The sequence below is a fragment of the Paroedura picta genome, chromosome 5 (assembly GCF_049243985.1).
Source record: "Paroedura picta isolate Pp20150507F chromosome 5, Ppicta_v3.0, whole genome shotgun sequence".
In the NCBI taxonomy this organism is placed as follows: Eukaryota; Metazoa; Chordata; class Lepidosauria; order Squamata; family Gekkonidae; genus Paroedura; species Paroedura picta.
This window is the reverse complement of record NC_135373.1, coordinates 15,363,156-15,386,980: the sequence shown is the minus strand read 5'-3', so window position 1 is coordinate 15,386,980 and position 23,825 is coordinate 15,363,156. Positions and strand designations below refer to the sequence as shown.

General features: G+C 49.7%; 1 protein-coding gene across 1 annotated transcript in view; it reads left to right on the top strand.

Moving 5' to 3' along the window:
• The window catches only part of NKPD1 (NTPase KAP family P-loop domain containing 1), a 51,873-nt gene that overhangs the window by 21,020 nt on the left and 7,028 nt on the right, over nucleotides 1-23,825 (top strand). Inside the window, 2 exon segments of the mRNA XM_077336624.1 lie at nucleotides 12,560-12,689; nucleotides 23,256-23,387. Of these exon segments, the coding sequence (XP_077192739.1) occupies nucleotides 12,560-12,689; nucleotides 23,256-23,387 (262 nt within the window).

The following is a 23,825-nucleotide window of genomic DNA, read 5'->3' as shown; positions in this document are numbered from 1 at the left end:
AATGTTCCCCAAACACCTGCCTTCCTGTGAGGAGCGACAGTGAAGAGTGCGACGGGAGGGAAGGCGCAGCGCTTCCCTGTCACAGTCCTGCGCCTGAGGACCAGATGAGGTGGGCACTGAGGCCACGGTGGGTGGATAAGGAACCGAGGCTCTGAGAAGGGCTGGGCGGCCTCGGATGTGACCGCGGGTAAGTCTGTTTACCTCTCCGGCCAGGAAGAGGGGGCCTCTGCCAGACGCTCAGAGGCAAATGCAAAGGGATACAGGCAGCTGCTTGTTACTTAGGAGCCGGCCTCTTGGCATGTACGTTCTCGTGTGTGTGTGTGTGTGTGTGTGTGTGTGTGTGTGTGTGTGAGAGAGAGAGACAGAGACAGAGACAGAGACGGGAGTGTGGGAGAGGTGAACTGACAGACCAGCTGAATGACCCTCGGTTCATAGCTGACCTGGTCCTTTTGAGGCCCTAAAGCAGACAGATTTATCAGTTACACCATTTTAAAGGGCAGCCAAGGGTCAATTATTTAGCTTATTAGAGTCCTAACCGCATTTGAGGTAGATCTAGATGGTCAGCCCTGTTAGTCTGCCTGAGGCAGGAGAAAAGAGCAAGAGTTCAGCAGAACCTGAAGGGCAAAGGCAAATTCGGGGCAGAGGATGGGTTTTCGGGAGTCCCTGCTCGCTTCTTCAAGATGGGCAGCTGTGTTAGTCCATCTGTAGCAGCAGAGAAAAGCAAGAGTCCAGGAGCACTGTGAAATTCCTCTTGTAGCACACACAGAACCATTGAACTCTGAGGACTTGGCAGGGAGCTGCCCGTCCACCAGGAGGGAGAAGGTTTGTGGAGAAAGTACTATTCCTCTGGTCCTATATGGTCCCCCTTATCAAAACCCTTCAAAGTACATTATATCTTGAACAGGTCCAGTTGCTTCCAGTTTAATCCCTGCCTTCCAGACACTGTAAAAAATTGGGAGGGGGAGCATAAGCAGCTGAGTTTCCTTGCTCCCCTCCCTCCCTACTCCTTTGACATTCCATAGCTAGCAACATTTTTGAGCATGTGATTATTATTTATTTAATTTCTATACTGCCCTCAGTGGTCCAGCTCAGTGTGTGTTGAGTTTCTTTTGGGGTGGAGGAACAGGGAGTTTACATTTTCTTCCTATGTAAAAAATAAGATTTTGCCTCCTTACACTCCCAAGATCTCAGGTGTAGGAAGCAGGGTCTGTTAAGAGCCCGGCCTCCTTGCCATACTGGCTTCTTCTCATACGCTCTGAGATGGGTCAGTGGGATTCCAGCCATGGTGCGGAAAAGAGGGGGGGATCCCAAAACTTGAATGCCCCCATTTATCCTACGGTGTGGCAAGAGCCGATCCATCCCTGCGTAGCTTTGTAACAACGACCTCCACGCATAGACCCCGTACATGGGCCGTGAATGCTGTGGAGACGGAGGGGGGCTCTGGGCTCAAAGTGTTTTGAGGTATTACTAGGCCAGAGAGGATTCTAGCCCTTCCACCAAACTCCTCTTTGGAGGGCTGGGGGGGAAATAATCTTACCCCTCAAGGGGGGGGAAGTCCAGGCCTCTCCTCCATCCCTTTGCTAGTGGTGTGAAGGGAGTCTGAGTGCTCAGCCCTATGGGGAGGGGGGGGAAGCCACCATCGGGTCTAGCAGAGTTTGTCACCACGGTGGGAGCAGGACTGTCATCACTGTGGGGAGGGGACGTCTCCCACCCCCTCCAGGTACAACATGGGACAGACAGAAATTCTGTGGTGAATTTTACCCACCAGAGAAGCTTCAGTCCTTTCCTTGTGTGAGGAAAGGTGGGCATTTTCCTGCTCTCTGTGTCCCTGACAGACCTTTCCTGAAAGCGCATGGCAGGGAAGAAGCTGTGAAACAGCAACCAGCGCCTTTCCCCCGTAGGCGCACGCTTGCCTCTGCTGGGGCCTGACTCTCTCCCAGGACACATACATGACCCTTTCTCTGACCCCATGGGGATCCCCACTGGAGGGGATGGATGGATGGGCAATTGCAGGGGGATAATCTGGTGCAATATGTTCGGGGGATGCTCGTTTGGCATGCTTAAAGTGTGACTGTCCCCCGCCGCCACGACAGCATTCAAAGGGTCCGATTGGTCATAACGGCCCTACTGGGTGATGGTGCCACCCATGTCTGAACTGAGCAGAACCCTGCAGGGCCAGTCCCAGGGTCGGGGGCACTCTGGTGCTCATCTTTAGAAGAACAAGACTTGGTGCTTAGACGCTGCTTTCCCTACCAGAAGGCGTCTCAAAATGGCTTTCAGTCACCTTCCCTTTCCTCTCCCCACAACCTGTGACAGAGGTGAGGCTGAGAGAGCCCTGCTACGTGAGAAGAGCTCTAACAGAACTGTGACTAGCCCAAGACCACCCAGCTGGCTGCATGTGGAAGAGCAGGGAATCAAACCCGGCTCACCAGATGACAAGTCAGCTCTCCTAACCACTACACCAAGCTGGCTCCACCCTCAACCCCTCTTTCTTGCCCCACCTGACTGTGTGTCTTTCCAGCCAAACAGGCATGTATGGGGGGGCTGAGGGGGGTGCTGCCCCCCCCAACAAGCCCTGTCCAAATCAGCCTTCTGCTGTAGGAGGGGCAGCGCATTGGCCGGCCTCTCCTCTGCAGACCACTGGGATAGGTGGGTGTGTTCAGCAGGGAGTGGTGTGGCTGTGCTCTGCTTGACAAAGCCCTTTCACCTGGGGGGGAGGATATATAACCACATCACAGTAAACAAAAAAAGCCCCCCCCCCCAAAAAAAAACCATTTCTGGCTGCGGGCCAGCCACCCTCGCTGCCTGCACAGCCTTCCCCATAACTGCGTGGGCATGGGCCGCTGGGGCCTGGGATGCCGCTCCTGCCCCTTCTCTGCAGCGCCAGGCAGGCAGGGCAGCTTTGGGGGCGGGGGGGGGGGGGATGAGGTGCCACAAGGCGGCAGGGGCAGGTTGGGAATGCTGGCTTCTTAGGTGATGCATCCGGAGGGCGGCGGAGCAGAAGCTACCAGCCCTTAGCAGCTGTCCCTCCGGCCCTGGCCCTGGGGAGCGCTTGTTTGAGCCAGCTCCAGGGACCCAGTGGCCCCGAGGGCTCTTCTGACCAGGGACAGGGCCAGCTTAGCCAGCCGCGATGTCACTCCTCTCCCCCCCCTCACCAGGTTTACGATCCAAGCCCACAGAACAATGCACGGAAAGGACTTCTTCTATAATCTCTCCATCCATGTAAAGCAGCCAGGTCTTCCTAGTCCAGGGGTGGGCAAACTGTGGCCCTCCAGATGTCCATGGACTACAATTCCCATGAGCTCCTGCCACAATTTGTCCACCCCTGCACCCCTCGGACTCTGCCAACAGATCTCTGAAATTGATGCATCCACCAAGGGGTCTCCTCCTCCTGCTGCTCTCTGCCACAGGGCTCCAACCACTGGTATCCTTCTACCCCCCTCTGCTCACCTGAGACTTCTGGGGAACTGCTCCTCTAAGGTCCCTGAGGGATGGGAAAGCACTGGTTCTTGCACTTTTGGACGCGTGTCGGATCTTCCCGCCCCTCCAAAAGACATGTAAGCCAGCTTGGTGTTGTGGCCTCTAATCTGGAGACTCAGGTTCTTCTTACACAGCCAGCTGGGTGACCTTGGGCCAGTCACGGTTCTCTTAGAGTTCTCTCAGCCTCCACCCACCTCACAGGTTGTCTGTTGTGGGATGAGGAAGAGAAGGCATTTCTAAGCTGTTTTGAGACGCCTTCAGGTAGTGAAAACCAGGGTACAAAAAAACAGCTATTGCTTCTTCTTCTTCTTCTCCATCTGGTATTTTGGAAATTATTCCTCAATTCCATTCTCCAACACAATTTGCTCAACCCTGTTTTGAGTACTTCCTACGAGGGTTATGCGCAGTGATGTCCGAATCGGCCGTTCCAGGCCAATGCAGCCAGCGCTGCACCATGGGGGGGGGGGAGGCGCAGGCACTGGTGTGTACCGCCCGCACCTCCCCCCCCCACACGGCATGGCACAGGCTGCGTTGGCCTGGAACGGCCGATTCGGACACCGCTACACACAACCCTACTTCCTACATTCCTAAAAGGGGCATAAGGAAAACAATTTCTCTACACTGTTCCCCTGAAAGAAAAGGGTGGCCCAGACTGAGATAACATTGCTTAGTGATCAGGAGGCCCAAGAACAGATTTTGGGTACGGGTGAGAGTCAGGGCAAGAACATCCCAAAATACAGCAAATCAATCCGTAAGATTAGGCTCCCGGATCAGTTATAACCAAGGCCTTAAATGGTGAAATAAAACACTTTAGACACAAAGTTCCCTTTGTCAGAGACCTTAATCAAAGGAAGCTTTGATGCTTGAAAGCTCTCGAAAACCTTGTTGGTTTGTCTCGAAGGATTTAGATCTGGCAGCATAAGGCAGCTTCCATGCGTTCACGTGATCAGAATTCAAACTCAGGACTTTTCTTGAGCCCTAGCCCAACACCCGTGCTTTAAAATGGAACAGCAGCTGGGGAGAGGGGGAGATTGCTTGGGAAAACAGTTCTGCAATTGACTTTGACCTAACAAGGCAACTTTGTCAAGAAAGGTGGGGTATAAATTCAAAAATAAATAAAATAAATAAATAGAAAAGATCCAGTTCTTGGAAGGCCTGCCTTCATCAGGCATCATACAAGCAGAAAACTTGGGATGTTGATAAGGTCGTCTCATGGAATGACCACAAACATTCTAATTGCTGGAACACAAACTGTTGAGAATAAAACGTTCACCAAAAGGTGTAAGTCAGGCTAGGAGAAAGGCAGGGACAGCCCTAGGGACATGTGGAGCTTTGTCCAGTGGGAAGAGAAGGAATGAGCTGTCAAGCATTTGCTGCATTTTATCTCCTTGGGATTTCATCTCCTCTATATCTGCCATGGGACAAACAGATATTCTGCTGGAGAAGTCTTACATATTCCTTTGTTTAAGGAACTGATACACTCCCTCTCTGGACCCGTCTTAGGCAGGCGGTGACTAAAACAAAACCTGTCCAAGACAATAAAATAAGCCGAACTGGTAGGATATAAAGAAATAAAAGCAGATCAAATAAAAATGTGGCAATGAAAATGTGCCAAGCCAGTTTTTTGTAAAGGCAGGGTGTAAAAAAGTACACAAGGCAAAGCCATTTAAAATGAAAAGAATAAACCAGGTTGCCAGTTTCTATCTGGGGCCTGGAGATCTCAAGGAATTCCAGGTGGTCTCAGCTTACAGAGATCAGTTCCTCTGGAGAAAAGGGCTGCTTTTGAAAGTGGACTCTAGGGCATGAGACCCACTGAGGTCCTTCCCTTCCCAACCTCCCCCGAAAATTCCCAAGTTTTTCCCCAGCCCAGAGTTGGCAACCAAATTCATAAAACCATCATCAGAGATAAAATAATGCCAAAACAATGTATTCTGTTGTGTTTCTGCTCGCAAACAAGGGCTAGCTAGACGGAGGGAAGCCAATTCTGGGTGGGAAAATTCTTGGAGATTCCGGGGGAGGACCTGGGAGGGCTGGGGGGTGGGCAGAGGCCCAGCAAGATCCATTGGCCCAGCCATTTGCTGCAGGGCAGGCGATCTCTGCAGTTGAGTGGCCCGTTGTCCTTCCAGATCTCCAGACACCCACCCCCCACCCCAAGCTTGGCAACTGCAGCCCACCAGGGCCCATGCAGTCTGGGATTTAAAGGTCCTGGGCACAACTTGTCATTTGCCATTTTTCCAGGAGGAGGAAGTAGCAGGAGCAGGAAATTCCTCCTTCATCAATAACTATAATCTTCAGTCATTAATCCTCTGGCTCTGCGGCCTGACCCTGAAACCGGGTCAAGTGCTGACAACTGAGTCACGGTGCCCTTCTTCCGTGGCTTCCTGGCTGGCAAACAGGCCCATGCCCTGGGAGGGTGACTTCTGGAGGACTTGGCGCGTGGAGCCGTCACGAGGGTAGCCATGCCAGCTGCCGTAATTACCGTTCTCTGACTTGGCACCCATCGGCACCACAAGCCCGGCCCTGGGCACTTGCTGGAAAATAGCTCTTATGGAGGAGGATAGTGCTCTGCTAGCTCAGGCAACTCTTCCTCCTGCTGAATTTCTGCCAGCAGAAGCATCCGGGAAGACCTCAAGCCAGGCACGAGGGCAACGACGCCCTTGGCCTCAACACAGGCCCTGTTATTGCGCCCACATCCTTGCTTCAAAGATAGACGGCCTCTGCATCCTGAGGCTCCACTGAGTTCTCGGGTCAGTGTTAATAGGGCTGCCCGTTTCCAGATGGGATCCAGAGATCTGGAAGGACAACTGATCTTGACAAGAGTGATCAGTTCCCCTGGAGGAAATGGCTGTTTTGGAGGGGGGAAATCACATTATGGCTGCTGAGGAGCCCAAACTCAACCCCCGAATCTACCACAATTTCCCAATCCGAGCTGCCAACTTCAGCTTGGGGAATTCTTGGAGATTTGGGGATGGAGCTCGGAGAAGGTGCCGCTTGGGGAGGGGAGGGAACAATGCCATCCAAAGCACCATGTTGCTCTGCAGGAAGTGATAGATGGTGGTCCAGACTAGCCATTCTCCACCTTTTCTGGCTATGGCCCTTTTAGCATCTCTTCTCAGGTAGAGGCTGGCCGCTTGGGCAATGAGCTAGGCCAAGATAGGCCTGAGATAAGAGTGAAATGGCTGTACTTGACGTACCCTGTCTTGTCTACATGTGAGGCAGATTTCTAGAGCACTCGACCTAGAGGAGCAGATGCATTCATTCTAGGGTTGTGCGATTCGGCCGCCGAAGCAGCCAAATGATACAACCCAAGCACACACAAAGGAACAGATCACATTATTTCTTTTCCTTTCCCTTGACAAAGGCCGAGCTTCATCATACTTGGCAACAAGGGCATTTTGTCGGTTCAGTTCCCAGGGCCCCCATAAAACCTTGATGCTGTCAGGGGCTTGTGGGAATGGTGGTCCATGGACATCTGGAGAGACACAGTTTGGCCACCCCTGCCATAGAGGCAGGCAGGCGGATCCGTTAGCCCTGTCTGCCAGGATTTTAAAGCAGCTCATTGAGCAATGCTTTGACCCCCAGATTTCAGCAGACTTCATGCCAGAGAGGTAAGCATATGCCAGGGGTAGTCAAACTGCGGCCCTCCAGATGTCCATGGACTACAATTCCCAGGAGCCCCCTGCCAGCATTCGCTGGCAGGGGGCTCCTGGGAATTGTAGTCCATGGACATCTGGAGGGCCGCAGTTTGACTACCCCTGGCATATGCTAATGCCAGAAAATTACACAGCTCCTAAAGTTCTAGGTCATGGAGAGGGGCCAATTAAGCCAGGGCTCTGCTTTTAAGAAGTTTATGGCATATGGCCAAAGACTGTTAAAAAGATCCCGACAGCTCAGTGGGGCACAGCATCTTGCTTAGCCCTGTCTGAATTAGTGCGTCCACAAGTCCCTTGCCGTTCCAATACAACATCTGTCTTCCCCGGACAGCTCACAGGTAAACCCTCAAATAATCAATATACCATTAAAACACAAAGAGGGGTGTGTGGGGGGTCACTGAACATTTATCCAACAACAAACACTAAAAGGAGATTTTAAAAAGCAGCAAGACAGAACAGATAAAATTAAATACAGAAGTCCGAAGAACTGCACAGACCCTAATTTAAAATCAGGTTGCTTGGGAGTAAAGCCCCGAAATAAAATGTTCAAGAGTGAAATCAAGTGAGAACAAGCACTGGCTTTAAAATAAGAATTCCAAAGTGGCTTCTAACACCAGGGAGAAGATTCTGAGCAAGTGGTGGAGGGTTTATTTATTCAATATACTGTTTAATTTTTAGACTGCACCCTCCCCACAAATGGGCTCACGGTGGTTTACAATAGTAATTTAAACATTTTAAACCTTAGCTCAGTAAAATATAGTAAAATATATATAGTAAAATACAATAAAATACAATGAAATACAATGAAATTTTATGACATCTATAAAGTGCTCCATCCGGCTGCCATTGCATGAGCCTCACCAGAGCTCTTTGTCGGTCAGGCTAGATGTCACATAACTTTATATAATAATAATAATAATAATAATAATCCTTTTTTTGTATCCCACTCTTCCTGCTTAGCGCAGGGCGGGCAACAGCAGGGCGGGCAACAGCATCAGTCTTGTAATAAAATCAAAATATTAATATTAAGATATTTTATACAAATTACAGTAGACCCCCCTCCCCCACCCCCTAATTTGAGCTGTGGTGAGATTCAAGATCTGTGAAGGGCAGATCGTCCTCCATTTCAGCACTAGAGACAAGTAGAAGGCAGAAGCCCCAGGATGCAACCCTCCTGTCTTTTAAAAGGTTAAGGACTCCAGGCGGAGGAATTTCTGGAGATCTTCAGGGAGGGCCCTTTGGAGGGCACCTCAGCCAAGTATCTAGAGATCTCCAGAGGATGGTTCCTGGGTTACGGGGCCACCACACAGACAGCCCTGCCACCAAGGGCCTGCCCGCCCAACACCAGGCTTCTACAGTTAACATCAAGTGGAAAAATTAATGGGTTTTTTTGTCCAGAGCTTTATCGTCTCCCTACCCGTGACTGCAGAGGCTACAAGTAACATGCAGGGAGACATTTAGGCATTTCCCAAGGGTAACGGTGAAAAGTTCCCCTTTTTTGCTAAACCTGAGGTTAGCTGTTCACACAGCCCTTCACTGAACGAAGCAGGGAAATTTCCCCTCCTGTGGAAGCCCCGGTCGCGCAATCTGGCATTCATCACAGCGTTGGCACCGGAGAGCACTCAAAAGTTTACCTCTAGAGTTGGGCGCCGTTCCAGCCCAAAGCAGCCAGCGCCCAACCCTCCCTCTGTCCACCTCTCTTGCTGTCATTCTTCATCTCCTAGAGTCTTTGCCTTTAAGGAGAGATCCCTGGCTCTTCTGCCCCGCCAATGAAAAACGCACACTCGTTGCAAAGGCCTCTTGGTCGCCGCGTTCTCTGCGCCGTCGCTTATCTCTCTCACCCTGTGTGTCTTTCTCCTCAACATGTGTGCCTTTGAAAACAAACAGATCTCCGCCAAACCTCCAGGGTCTGGGAAGAAAACACTCGGTGGAAGAAGAGCTTCACTGGGGGAAGATTTCCCGGGGTCCACAGACCTGTTCCTAAGCAGGCCAGGTGTGGCCTAACTTGGCCAGCTGCTCTTTATGAAGTACATTATCAAATGCTTTCCCGAATTCCAGGTATATTGAGACTTCTTGCCCAATTGCGTTGTGTGTGTGTATGTATTTATATGGTGCCCAAGTTTTCTGAACAGCGTTTTCAAAATATTGTGAGAGAGAGAGGTAGATGGAGGTATGGCCTCATTCTGCACACGTCGGATAATGCACTTTCAATGCACTTTAGAAGCAGATTTTCCTGTCTGGGACTCAGAGCCACTCCAACTGCCCCTGTGAACAGCCTCTGTATTCTGGTCCATATCCCTGATAAAGACACTACACAACAGGGGGGATACTTTTATTTATCTTATTTATTTATTCACATTTATATACCGCCCTCCCCGAAGGCTCAGGCTTTATTAAAATATTGTTACTTATTTATTAATTATGTATTTAAAACATTTATTAGTTGCTTTTCTTCCACACAGAGCTCAAGGCAGCTTCTAATAGAGATAGAAAACACAAAATACATAAAATAAATCATATAAAATCCATTAAAACGAACACCAAATATAAGGTGACCAGATTTTAACATTGGTAAAGCGGGACACCATTGACCGGGGGGGGGGGGGTCTTGATTAAAAATTTGGTCTGTATGGAGCAACAAGAAGTTTCATAGAATGCAAAAATAGTATTGTAATATATATATTTTTAAATTTCAACATAAGTACAATTTGCCAGGTGCCCCCATATGTCCCTCCAAAGGTGGGACAATCTGGTCACCTTAACCAAATATTTAAAACCAGTTTAGGGTTGCTAGTGAATGAATTAAATACAGAGCTAGATAAAACTGTCTTCAGCCGCCTTCTAAGAACTGAAAGGGAGGGGAGCAGTTCCCAAGGGAAGTTCTTCCGTCATTGTGGGGCTGCCACCAAAAGGGCTGTCTCTGGGGTCTCCACCAGATGAGCTTCTCTGACGAGGAAGCCTGCAGGGCCCCTCTCTGTGCTCTTAATTTTCAGGCAGGAACTTCTAGGAGAAGAGTTAATACAACTTGTTAGTACTGGTATTTGGGGGAGGACTAGCTTCTTCATCCAAACACCTGGACCTTCATCCAAAGACCTGGACATCTGAGCAGGAAATGGGTACCTCCTGCCTACACTGCACCTCCATGCCTACTCATGATCTCCAAATGCCTGCGCACAAATACCAAAACGTCACGCAGTGCCCAATAACCTCCCGTTTCACATACCGTAACTGCAGGTACAGGTTTGGAACTCATTACCACATTGGAATACAAAACTGTTGTGCTTTAGAAACAAACACACAAACACTGAAACCTGTTTTTCATCAAAACATCCATCTCTCCCTTGGTCTCTCGCAGGGTGAAGGAATGCGGATCACAGGAGGCAGGGTAGATTCTTCAGTTATCCCTAACAGCAGGGTTGGTGGATCCTTGGCATGCGGGGGGAGGGGGGTATTGCAAATACGCCTCTGTTTTCACCCAAGGTATGCTAGAGGAGGAGGGCACCATTAAGGAAGGTGTGGGTGGCGGCTAATTTCCAAAATAAGTGACACAAGGATTCTCTGGCCCATGTGAGAATCATGCTATTTGTCTAGATCAGGGGTAGTCAAACTGAGGCCCTCCAGATGTCCATGGACTACAATTCCCATGAGCCCCTGCCAGCATTTGCTGGTAGGGGTTCATGGGAATTGTAGTCCATGGACATCTGGAGGGCCACTGTTTGACTACCCCTGGTCTAGATCAAGGGTTGCCAAAATGTGGCTCTCCAGATGTCCATGGACTACAATTCACATAAGTCAGTGCCAGCACTGGCAGGGGCTCATGGGGATTGTAGTCCATGGACCTCTGGAAAGCCACAGTTTGGCCACCCCTGGTCTGGATTCTTAATTCTAATTCAGAGCAGTCCTGTACCAGCAATGGAAAGGGTCACTCTTTTCACGCCACGGAGCCCATTACTGAATTAAATTACTATCTTGTTTTGTTTTTTTAAGCAGCACAGTGTCCCTATCCCATCTCTGTTTGCTGATATCCAAAAGAAACTCTAACAGTTTAAATTGGGTTTTTTACTCCTTTTGTCTATTGGGTAAAAATAGATTCCCAATAGTGTTATCAAAAAGCTTTTCCTGGATGAAAGAAAGGTAACATTTTGTTTGTGAGGCGGAGGGAGGGAGCTGATGGGTCTGTAAGGCCCCCGGCCACCAGGCCCTGTAAGAGATCTGTTTTCTAGGCATACCACAGGACCATTTTCTGCCCAGCTACACCGATAACCGTAGGGGTTTTCTTTGGGCTGAACTCCTGGCCCAGCGGATTCCATTCTGCCTCTCTCACTGACTTTTGGGATTCTGCGCCAGCCCTACTCTCACTTCCTGTTCAGACAAAATAACGTAAACTCCCATTTACCAATTGCCGTTTGTTTCTAATAAAATCAGACAGGGGTGGGCACCATTTTGTGGTTGACCTTACCTCTGTGTCAAAATGTAAGTGATGCCCTCAAGAGAGCCAGTTTGGTGTAGTGGTTAGGAGTGCGGACTTCTAATCTGGCATGCTGGGTTCAATTCTGCAGACAGCTGGGTGACCTTGGGCTCCCCATGGCACTGATAATGGTGCTCTGACCGAGCAGTGATATCAGGGCTCTCTCAGCCCCACCTCCCTCGTAGGGTGTCTGTTGTGGGGAGAGGAAAGGGAAGGAGACTGTAAGCGGCTTTGAGACTCCTAGTAGAGAAAAGCGGCATATAAAAACCAACTCTTCTTCTTCTTCTTCTTCTAACAGTTGGGAACTCCTGACACAGGGTCTGTTTCTGCCATGGGGTGGGCCAGATGTTAAACCTCCTTGGAATTTGGCATTGATTTGCAGTGTCTATATCTCCCGCTTCAACGCCATGCAGGCACTAGACCAGGGCTAGTCAAACTGCGGCCCCCCAGATGTCCATGGACTACAATTCCCAGAAGCCCCTGCCAGCATTCGCTGGCAGGGGCTTCTGGGAATTGTAGTCCATGGACATCTGGAGGGCTGCAGTTTGACTAGCCCTGCACTAGACGTCTTCCGCCTCTTGACACATTCCTCTGTTTTCAAGAGCTCAAGTCGACACCCACTCGACATGCTGTGGCGTCACTCCTTTTCTTGAGTGACTGACATATCTGCCTCCTTAATTAGTCAAATTAAAACACATTTGAATCCGCCACACCTTCTGGAAGTTCTGCTCCTTTTCTGTCCCCTCTTCAAGTGGGATTCTGTATCTGCTGGGGAAAGCATCTCTCCCAGAGAGAAACTGCTGGGAGCGGAAATTATCGCCTCTTGGCTGCTTTAGCTGCTTCCCTGGCACCGAAGTGCTGGAGACACATTATTCTCACCCAACAGCTTAACAAATTTTTTGAAGACCTCCAAGGGAAGTTTTGCAAGTGCGCTTGGTGAATCTCTTCTCTCTCACAGGGTCCTGCCTACCTGGGAACTCTGGTGGGGGGTCCCCCAGGTCAGGCACTGATGAATCCCAGCGATGAGGAAGCCACCCGGTTGCACCACGAGGAGCCCCACGAAAACGAGGACTGCCACGCCAAGCAAGGTAAGGCCACTTGCCGTCTCGTGACAGCCGCGTCAGGGTGAAGAGGAGAAAGCTGCAAAAGGCGAAGCAGCATCGTGGCTTCTTCCAGAAACACTGGTTTAAAAAGAGAATGTGGATCTGGAATGGAGGAAGACAGACATTACAGAGCTATGCGTAAAAACACATCTGGCACCCCAATACGCCATCAGGTGTTGAGTTAGAGCACTGGGGAATCTTCTGCCAAAATCTCTTCAGTTCTAACTGGAAGGCCAATTAATTCTGCCTTCCTCATTTGAATGTCACGTTCTGTGCTGCAGGGAACCTGTTTTGGAACTCTCTTTACAAGCCGCAGGGGTATGCATTTCCAGAAATCTTGTACTTGCCCTCTGAATTTCCCAGCAGAGGGGAGAAAAAAGTGTTTTCATAGACATGGCATATGATACACAAACATGCATGCATCCCCTCAGGGGGTTAGGAGAAGGGCTTTTGCTAGCATGTGATTTGATTGTTAGGGATATACAGAAAGTGGCTGCGGCCGATATTTGGACCGCAGGGTGACTTGCCTGCCTAGTGTGAAAGGAGGGAGGGACTAGAGAACCCCCCTTCCTAAATCCTGGAATTCCGGACCATCCAATAAAACTGATGGATAGTAGATTCAGGGTGGACAAGAGGAAATAATTCTCTACACAGCAAGTGATTACAATGTGGAATTCGTTGCCAGAGGATGTAGAGATGGCCATGGGCATAGGTGGCTTCAAAGGGGAATGAGATAGATTTGTGAAGGAACCGAGAGGAATCTCCACACTCAGAAGCACTAATCCTCTGATTCTCAGAGCAAGGAGGCAACGTCAGGGGAAGACTTTGGTCTCTCAGCCCCCCAGAGGGAGTGACTGGCCCCTGCGTGAGGCAGGATGATGGACGGGAGGGACTACTGGACTGATCCAGCAGGGCTCTTCTCCTGATCAGGGTCTTCATGCCAAGGTCTTCATGCCCTGTTGTCGGCCGTCCAGAAAAACAGGGGTCTTCTTATGTTCTTACCAGGGGAAGGCCTCGGCCACTGTGCCTTGCTGCTGGCCCTCCAGAGGAACTGATTGACAGGATGCTGGACTAGAGGGACCACTAGTCTGATCCAGCAGGGCTCTTCTTATATTCTCAAAGATCTAATAAATAAAACACTAATTTGATTAATAGCTGTCACTAAATGCTGAAGCTTGGTGAAGTGTCTTGTTATCTGGAAACTTCTCTGAAGTTTAGAGATCAGGGTCTTCATTTGGGAACACTGAAAGGAAGGAAAGCATACCCGTGTTCTGTTCTGTATTTGTTGGAAGTGTCTGTCTTTCAGAAAAGCCAACTGACTGTACTGTGGCTGAATTTTATTGTGTCTGGCAATACTTCCGGTATGGGTACAACATAGTTTAATGCTCCTCCGTCCATAAATGTTATCTGCACATAGACAAAACTACTAGGAAGAAAAGTTCAAGCCTGGCCTTTTATTCAACATGGTAGCTTTCTATTTGCAGAGAATTATTTTCAAAGGACAAGTTTGGGTAAAGTTGCCACCTCTCTCTTGGGAAATTCCTGGAAATTTGGAGTGGATGCCCAGAAAGGGCATAAATGTCCTTCTGGAATGTCCTCCTAGGATTTCCATTTCTCCTACACTCTATTGTATACTATAGAGCCCACCCTCTGAAGTTGCCATATCCCCAAGAGGCACCAATCTCTGGGCTGGAATTGTATTGTAAAGCCCAGACCCTTCTGGGAGATTGGCCACCCTAACAAGGGCCCCTTTTGTCTGATACTCTGGTTGTCTGCCTCGGTAGGAGAACTAGGTTTCACTCAGTCTGATCCCCAAGTAAAGTTACTACAGTTACTTCAGTGATGAAATCCTTTTTTCATAATGTAGAGACAGATGGAATTGGCACTCGATCCCTTCAGACTTATAACGCAGACTTCTGAATAACAGAATATGGACTCCTGTCTTTTCTTCTCCTCTCCATTCCTTAAAGGAGATGGGTACTGTATAGCAGGGGTAGTCAACCTGTGGTCCTCCAGAGGTCCATGGACTACAATTCCCATGAGCCCCTGCCAGCTGGCAGGGGCTCATGGGCATTGTAGTCCATGGACCTCTGGAGGACCACAGGCTGACTACCCCTGCTGTATAGCATGGGTGTGGTGGAGCCAGGAAATCTGAGGATTGTCTGGTTGCCAGGCAAGGGGTATTTGGAGGTGATTTGCTATTGCCTGCCTCCACGGCAGTGTTCCTTGAAGAACTTACAACCCAAATCCTTGGAGGTCTCCCATCCAAATACTACCTTCCCTTTCCTCTCCCCACAATAGACACCCTGTGAGGGAGGTGAGGCTGAGAGAGCCCTGAGATTACTGAAGAAGAGGAGTTGGTTCTTATAGGCCACTTTTCTCTACCCGAAGGAGTCTCAAAGGGGCTTACATTGACCTTCCCTTTCCTCTCCCCACAGCAGACACCCTGTGAGGTGGGTGAGGCTTAGAGAGCCCTGATATTCCTGCTCGGTCAGAACAGCTTTATCAGTGCTGTGGGGAGCCCAGGGTCACCTAGCTGGCTGCATGTGGGGAGCGCGGAATCATACCTGGCTCACCAGATTAGAAGTTCATACTCCTAACCACTACAAGTTGCCCTAATTAATGGCATGTTTTCAATGTATTTGTCCTGGCCTGGGTAGCCCACGTTAGCCTGTTCACATAAGCTCTCAGAAGCAAGTAGAATCAGCCCTGGCTAGAATGTGGATGGGAGAGTCCTAGGAAGAGCCAGAAACTGGCTCTGAATGTCTCTTGCCTTGAAAATCCTTCAGGGTCGACAGTTGTGACAGGATGACATTTAAAACAAAATTAGTGTAATGTACTCAATCATAGAGCCTCTTGTGGCGCAGGGTGGTAAGGCAGCAGAAATGCAGTCTGAAGCTCTGCCCATGAGGCTGGGAGTTCAATCCCAGCAGCCGGCTCAAGGTTGACTCAGCCTTCCATCCTTCCGAGGTCTGTAAAATGAGTACCCAGCTTGCTGGGGGGTAAAACGGTAATGACTGGGGAAGGCACTGGCAAACCACCCCGTATTGAGTCTGCCATGAAAACGCTGGAGGGCGTCACCCCAAGGGTCAGACATGACCCGGTGTTTGCACAGGGGATACCTTTAGCTTTTTTTACTCAATCACATGTATGAAGGGAAGTCAAAGAAGAATTGCAATGAGGGTTCCACTTCACACAGGCATGGGTTTATTCCAAACGAAAGGTGTTCAAATTTGCCTGTGTGATCAGTGGATGGCTGCAAAAGAGTTCTCTCCATGATACATTTCTCTTAGTTTTGTTAAGGTGCCTTGAATTGAAAGCTGAATTGGTGCGGAAGAGGTCAGAAAGTGCAAGGAATCCCTCCCCCCTCATCACAATAATAGAATCATAGAATCATAGAGTTGGAAGGGGCCATACAGGCCATCTAGTCCAACCCCCTAATCAACGCAGGATCAGCCCTAAGCATCCTGAAGCATCCAAGAAAAGTGTGTATCCAACCAATGCAGCTGCTCATGCCTCAAAAGTAGCAAGGACTGTTCCAGGAGAATTTTGTTGAGAAGCCTTGCCCCATCCACTGGAAAGCCCGGATCTTGCCCCTCCCTTTTGGACTTCATTCTATTCCCAAAACTCAAGAACATTTAAAAGGAACACGACTTGAGTCCCCCGGGGATGTCAGAACTGGCGTTTGCAGGGCATAAATTGAAGAGTGCAGAAATCGTCAGGGACGGAAACATCCCCTTCATTTACTGATTGATTTGATTGTTTGATTTTTGTTATTTGATTTCTTCATCCCCCCCCCCCCTCCCGACATAGCCGGCTCAGGGCTGTTGCATATTCCAATAAAACAGTATACATTCATTAATAAAATACACTATAAACCTCTGATACAAATTTATTTATTCAAAAGCCACAGTTTGGCCACCCGTTATAGACGTAGATGCAGAGTATATTGAGAAACAGTAGCTTCACATTTTGAAATTTTGTTTAATAAAGGTTTCTTTGATTTTGTAGCAATGCTTTTTCACTTTCCCTCGTGCTTGAACCCTGTTTTTCTGCCAAGGAAAGCAAGGCAAAGCACCACAGTGGGGGGTAATTTAATTTTATCATTACAACAATCTTGCAAGGTCGGTTAGGATGGAAGAGTGTGACTGTCTCAGGGCCGTGCAGTGAGAGCTTCAAGGTTGGCAGGGAATCTGAACTCAGGTCTTCCTGTTCAAAGTCCACGCTGCTAATCATAACATTTTATTTGAATACGTACAAAACAGGTTTTAACATTTTCCAGTCACTCCCCCCCCCCTTTGGAAAGGTGATCCCGTTTGGGCTGGTTTGTTTGTCTGAACTGCTGTTCGGTTCAGAATTGCATTGCTGCTGGGGACTCGATACTGTTAACACATTCCCAGGCCGTCTCAGAATTTGCGAGAAACTGGATCGAAACCTACCTACACATTTGCATTGCAATTGTGATTAAATTCACAAATAGTGACGGTGATCGGGAGGAAGTGGCAGGGCTTGGATGCAACAGGAAAACTTCTTGGAATGCAATTTACCTGTCGGCACCCATGCACATTTCACCGGCCCTCCCTCTCACGGCTGGAGGAAGCCACACTGATCCTTAAGTCTACAGAAGCAAGCCTGAAAGGAAGAAGGTTAGCAGGGGGGAAATAAACATTAAAAATAAACTGCAGGTGCTCTTTCACGGCTCCCATTTGCTTCCTTCTGAGCTGGGAAGGGTCAGGACAAAAACACAGGCCTTTCTCGTGGAAACTTTTTATTTATTTAGGGATTGATAGACCGTCCCTTGCTGACATACCATCTTGTGGTGGTTAGTCTAAAAATTCAGCGAAACCCAATAAATTTATTATAACAGTTATAAAAGGTAAGAATTTTAAAAGCCAGAATTAATCACTGCTGCATCAGCCAAAAACTTTATTTGTTGCTAGCAAGATGGATCTCTTCCGCCAGGCGTTTGGCAGAGGCCAGGGGGGTGACTGGAGTTATGAGCAGGGGTCCCACCCTATCCTAGGCATTCCCTTATGGAACGTGGTAGATCAAAGCCCAGTTTACCATCACTGGGACCCTGGTCCTGGCTAGGGTCGTGTGCTTCGGGCCCTGGCTGGGATTAGTCAAATTGGATTGGGGGGGAATATTGTTGAGCCTACACCGCCACTTTTATTAGGGGGGATATGGTTCTTTTAATGTTGAATGGGATTTTAGGGGTTTCCTCTGCTTTTACGGTTTTATTCTGTAAGCCGCCTCAAGGCGATATTTGTCAAGAGAGGCAGCACAAAATCGCCAACCTCCAGGTGGGGCCTGGAGACCTCCCGGCATGACCGTTGATCTCCAGGCGACAAAGATCAGCCCCCCTGGAGAAAGTGGCCGCTCTGGAGGGAGGACTTGATGGCATTGCACCGTGCTGAAGTCCCTGTCCTCCGCAGGCTCCAGCCCCAGAGCTCCAGAGCTGGCTGCCAGACGGGACAGCCATTCTTCAAAGAGCACGGAGGGCTCTGTCCTCCTTTGAAGAGTCCCCAGATGTCCTCTTTCACCTCAGCGTCCTTCTCTCTCTCCCCAGCAGCCTTCAAAGGCTTTCCAGTGAAATGCCTGGGGCAAACTGGGCAGGATTTGCATATGGAAAGAGGAAGCTTAGGATGATTGACAGGCACAGCTTTTGAACCACCACCTCAGGCCTCTGCTTGCTTGCCAGTGAATCTGCAGCTCCACCTATCATAACCCCGACCTCGTTATTGTGTTATTTTGGAAACAAATTTCTTTCACCCGGAGACAAGAGGGTGTGGAGTCGAGGGCCCAAAACTCACTCCAGATTCCAGATCCCTCCTGGAATTTGTAAACAGAATACCTGAAGGGTGAATCCCTCCTTGGCATAAACATAAACCAGGGCCCAGTTAATTTTGTGCAATAACATCAGAGTCCAGGAGCACCTTTAAGACCAACGAAGAATTATTCAATGAAAGAGCTTTTGTTGAAAGCTCACGCCTTGAAGAAATCTTTGTTGGTCTTAAAGGTGCTACTGGACTCTGATGTTATTGTGCTACTTCAGACCAAGTTCTGACCCATTTGAATCTATCCTAGTTAATTCCATGACACCTCAATTTTCTTCCTTTAGTGGTTGCCTCTCCCAATACCACAATGAGAGCCGGAATGTCCAGGTAGGTTCTGGGAGACACCCCCCCCCCCGTTCAAATCCCCATCCCATCATGGAAAGCATGTGGGGTTGACCTGGTGCTGGTCTTATCTACCTCGCAGGATTGTTGTGATAAAATGGAGGGAACCAACATAAGCTGCTTTGGGCCTTCATTGGGGAGAAACAAAGGATTTTCTCTTTTATTTATTAGATTTGTTTAGTCGCCACTCACCCAAAGGGTGAGCAAATATAAAATAGGAACAATAAAATATTAAAATATGTGGCTGTCATCACACCACTATTAACACAGGTCCAAGCAGCTGGCTTCCCTCCACAGGCCAACATAAGCAATTCAGCTTTGCAAGCCCTGCGGAAACTCAATCTCTCTGGTAGGGCATGCACGTCACCCGAGAGTACGGACCACAAGGTAGGGGCCACAACTGAGAAGACCCTTCCCCTGGTAGCAGCTCACTGAGCCCCTAGATCAGGGGTAATCAAACTGCGGCCCTCCAGATGTCCGTGAACTACAATTCCCAGGAGCCCCTGCCAGCATTCGCAGTTTGACTACCCCTTCCCTAGATGAATGACTGAATCAAGGAATGAATCAGTGAATTGAATGAAGTGCTCATGTTGCATCCAGCCCTTCCTGTCCAGGATGATTCTGTCGTTCATCCAGTGGCAGAAAAACTGAGCCGGACAACCCCGCCCCGCCCCGCCCCAAACCCACCTGCCCTCCTCCAGCAAGTCACAGGATGGGTGACCAAAAATATTCGTACCTGCAGGTACAATTGACTTCTTTAACACCTAAATAAGTCAGGTCACCACGCTCTTGAGATGGGGTGGGCAAACTGTGGCCCTCCAGATGTTCATGGATTACAATTCCCATGAGCCCCTGCCAGAAAATGCATTCGCTGGCAGGGGCTCATGGTAATTGTAGTCCATGAACATCTGAAGAGCCACAGTTTGCCCACCCCTGTTCTTGAGGAACTGAAGAGCTGTTTTTTATACTCCGCTTCGCACTACCTGAAGGAGACCCAAAGCTGCTAACAATCATATTTCCTTTCTTCTCCTTGTGAGGTAGATGGGGCTGAGAGAGCTGTAAGAGAACTGCAACTGGCCCAAGGTCACACAGCTGGTTGCATGTGGAGGAGTAGGGAATCAAACCTGGTGCTCCAGATTAGACGCTGCCGCTCTTAACCATGACACCCAGATGGCTTTTGGCTGTTGTGATGTAGGATGGCAGTGAGTCCCACAGAGGAATTATCCGAGTGCTATTTCAATTTTAAAATTCGTATGTGTCCTTTTCAGATCGAGCAAACTGGCACAGAGGAAGAGTTGGTTTTTATACCCCGCTCTTCACTACCCGAAGGAGTCTGAAAGGGGCTTCCATTCGCCTTCCCTTCCTCTCCGCACAACAGACGCCCCGGGAGGCAGGTGGGACCGAGAGAGCCATGACAGGATGTGAGAACAGTTCTTACAGGACTGTGACTGGCCCATAGTCACCCAGCTGGCTGCATGTGGGGGAGTGGAGAATCAGATCCGGCTCACTAGATTACAAGCTGCCATTCTTAACTACTACCTACACCAAGCTGGCTCTCCAGAGAGGATGGGGCATTCTCAACATTCCCCAGACAAATTAATGCCTCTATGTTCTTTGCCTTTTGACAAAACATCTTGGCAGGCTCCTTGCTCCAGGACGACGGTGCCCCATTGTTTACTGTACAAGCCACTCTGGAGACTCAGACTCCAATAATATTGGGTACTCTTCCCCAGGGGCAGGTGTTACCCGAGGGGAATTATGGGGAATCTGAAGAGTCTAGCAAGACACTAGGTAACTGCAGCATCTTTCTGCCAATGTTTATGAGGTCATTTTCCAAAGGAGAAACCCCTTTTCAGCAAAGATGCTTGATCCTGCAATTCATACTCTCTGCTAAATTCAGGTGTAACAGCTATTGTTGCTAGTCTTAGCTAAGATGCTCCTATAAAGATATTTTATGGCCTGTTCTGTTCTTTAATCCCATGCCCTGACCTATTCTTTAATTGTATCCTTTTAGCTGCATTTACAGATGTGTGTTGCCAATTAAAAGGTTCCTGAAGCTGAAAGAAGGATGCCAGCTCACATCCAAGGAGATTTATGTGGGGAAATATTGCGCTTCATTCAAAACTCACACACAGGAGCCAAACATGCAAGGCCCTAAGAAATAAAAAGGAAGAAAACGGGGGAGTTCACAGTATATTTAACTGTCCAGAAGATACATAGCAAAAATCAATTTTGTTACATCAGTAGGCTGTGTAGACAGAATTAATTTTTGCTATATATTCCCTGTCATGTAAGGAGATCATAGTCTGACGAAGGGTGCTTGCACTCCAAAGCTCCCGCCTTGAATAAAACTTTGTTGGTCTTAAAGGTGCTACTGCAGTGGTCCCCGACCCGCGGGCCGCAGCCCGGTGCCGGGCCATGAAGGCTACCTCTCCCCGCCCCCCGCAGTAAAAAACTTCCCAGGCCGCAAGCTTGCGGCCCGGGAAGCGTCTTACTGCGGGAGGGGGGGAGAGGGAATCAGGGCTGCGCCTGCGCATTGCGCAAGCGCTGTCCGGCCGCTCATGTGCAATGCGCGGGCGCGCATGCGCGGCATGCGTGGGCGGGCAGTTGCCCTGCCGGTCCCCAGCCTCAAAAAGGTTGGGGACCACTGTGCTACTGGACTCTGATTTTATTGTGCTACTTCAGACCAACACAGCAACCCACTTGAATCTGTCCAGAAGAGTTGAGGGTCGGAGGGAGAGCAGCCCAGGGGATGGGGTGGCAGCATATGGGGCCAGTCAGCAGCCCAAATGTGGCTGAATACCAAATACGCCCCATTGGGGCTGAAAGCTGATTTTTATAGCTAAAACACAGCTTCTACATGCGGGAAGCCTAAACAATAGGCCAATGGGTTGGTTCCTGAGAGCTGTAATTTCTCAAGAGGGGACAAGATCTGTTAACTATCTGAAGAAGAGCTGGATTTTATACCCCAGTTTTCACTGCCGAAGGAGTCTCAAAGTGGCTGATAATTGCCTTCCCTTCTTCTCCTCGCAACAGTCACCCTGCAAGGTTGGAGGGGCTGGGAGACCTCTGACAGGACTGCTCAGTCAGAATGGCAGTATCAGGACTGTGACGAGCCCAAGGTCACCCAGCTGGCTGCATGTGGGGGAGCGGGGAATCAAACCCATGCTGGCTCTACGCCATGACATGGTATCACTGAATATTTGCATATGTAGATTGACCCAAGGCACGTTTGGTAAAAGGGAAGTAAGAGATTATTAGTGGGAAGGAAGGAATGATAAATGCCCTATCTTGATGGCCCATTGATGCAGAGGTGTCGGGAGAGGGGAGTACGCCTTGCATCATTCCCCCCCCCCCAAATAAAATGCTTGTTCCAGCTTGTCCATTTGGTGTGGCTCAGACTCCATTCTCTGAGCATGGAGATGTCAGATCACAATATTGGAGTTGGGTGCTTCGGCCGCCAACGCTGCCATCCCAGCCCGAAGCAGCCAGCACCTTGGTGCACGGGGGGGGGGGGGGGAGGGGGGTGCTGCCCCCCCCCCACCACAGCGCTGACTGCTTCAGGCAGGAATGGCTGCTCTGGTGGCCGAAGCTCCCAACCCTAACTACGATCTCTGTGCTGCCCTCCCAATATGGCTCAGGGCAGTGTACAAAGTGAGTTTTGTTTCCAGGGGCTTCCGGAGGAATACCCCCAGGGGCCAATCCAGGCTGCCTTCCTAATCATTAAAAAGTGATCGGGCGAGGGTTAGCATGTTGGAAACAGGGCAGTGGTCCCGCTGGAGGGTCTGAGGCTGAGGTTAGCCCTGCTTAAAGGAATGCCATCCCAAGCGCAGAGGGCTCTGAATTCTCAGGTGCAAAACCCATTAACAGCACATCTATTCGACGTGTCCGAAGCTGCAGCAGGCCAGGTGGCGAAGAAACCAAATCTTTCTCTGGCCTGGGAAGGGATGGGTCACCCTTGGTTGCCCCATGAAGAGCCACAACAGAAGATGCAGGCCTGGGGGCTCCGCTTGGCGCAAGATTGGTCAACCAGCATATGCCTGCAGTGTTGCAGAGAGAGCCAGCGTGGTGTCATGGTTAAGAGTAGCGGCTTCTAATCTGACAAGCCGGGTTTGATTGCCTGCTCCTCCACATGCAGCCAGATGGGGGACCTTCAGCTTGTCACAATTCTGATTGTGTTGATCTGACCAAGCAGTAATGTCAGGGCTCTCTCAGCCTCACCCACCTCACAGGGTGTCTGCTGTGGGGAGAGGAAAGGGAAGGCGAATGTAAGCCGCTTTGAGACTCCTCCTGGTAGAGAAAAGCGGCACATAAGTGCCAACTCTTCTTCTTTCGCATGAAGCTTAAGCTTAATGTTCTTTTCTTGCCCCAGATCTCCTGACGGAGGATGACATCTACTGCTGTTCTCTCTCCAAGACTCTGTGCCACACCTCCACCCCCGTAACTGTGGGCTTCTACTCTCCCTGTGGAACCCGGCTCCACTCCCTCCTGGGGAACATCGCAGGTCAGTGCCCAGGGGTGGTGGGGGCGGGGGGGGGGGGGAGACAAAAAGGTTTCACGGATGTATATGCAGCATTACCAGAGGGGAAGCCACTGCAAATCTAGTTGGGAAAATATATTCAAGTTCCCTTGCGAGCATTTGAAATTCACAGCCTGTTCTGTTCAAATATCTCTCCTCTGTCCAAACATGCACCTGCCACGGGGTTGGCTGAAAATCTCTGCAACAGCAATGCTCTGAAATGGTGTGAGGGTGTAGTTTAGGGCTGGGCACTTCGGTGGCCGAAGGAGCCAATCCAGCCCGAAGCAGCCAGCGCCATCAGGGGGGAACGGCCCCTTCGGCCGCCGAAGCACCCAACCCTAGTAGTAATCTGTCTTCCGTGAAATTTGAAATGGCGAGATTTCACATATATGCGCCACAGCTGCCTCCATGGCCCCTTCTGGG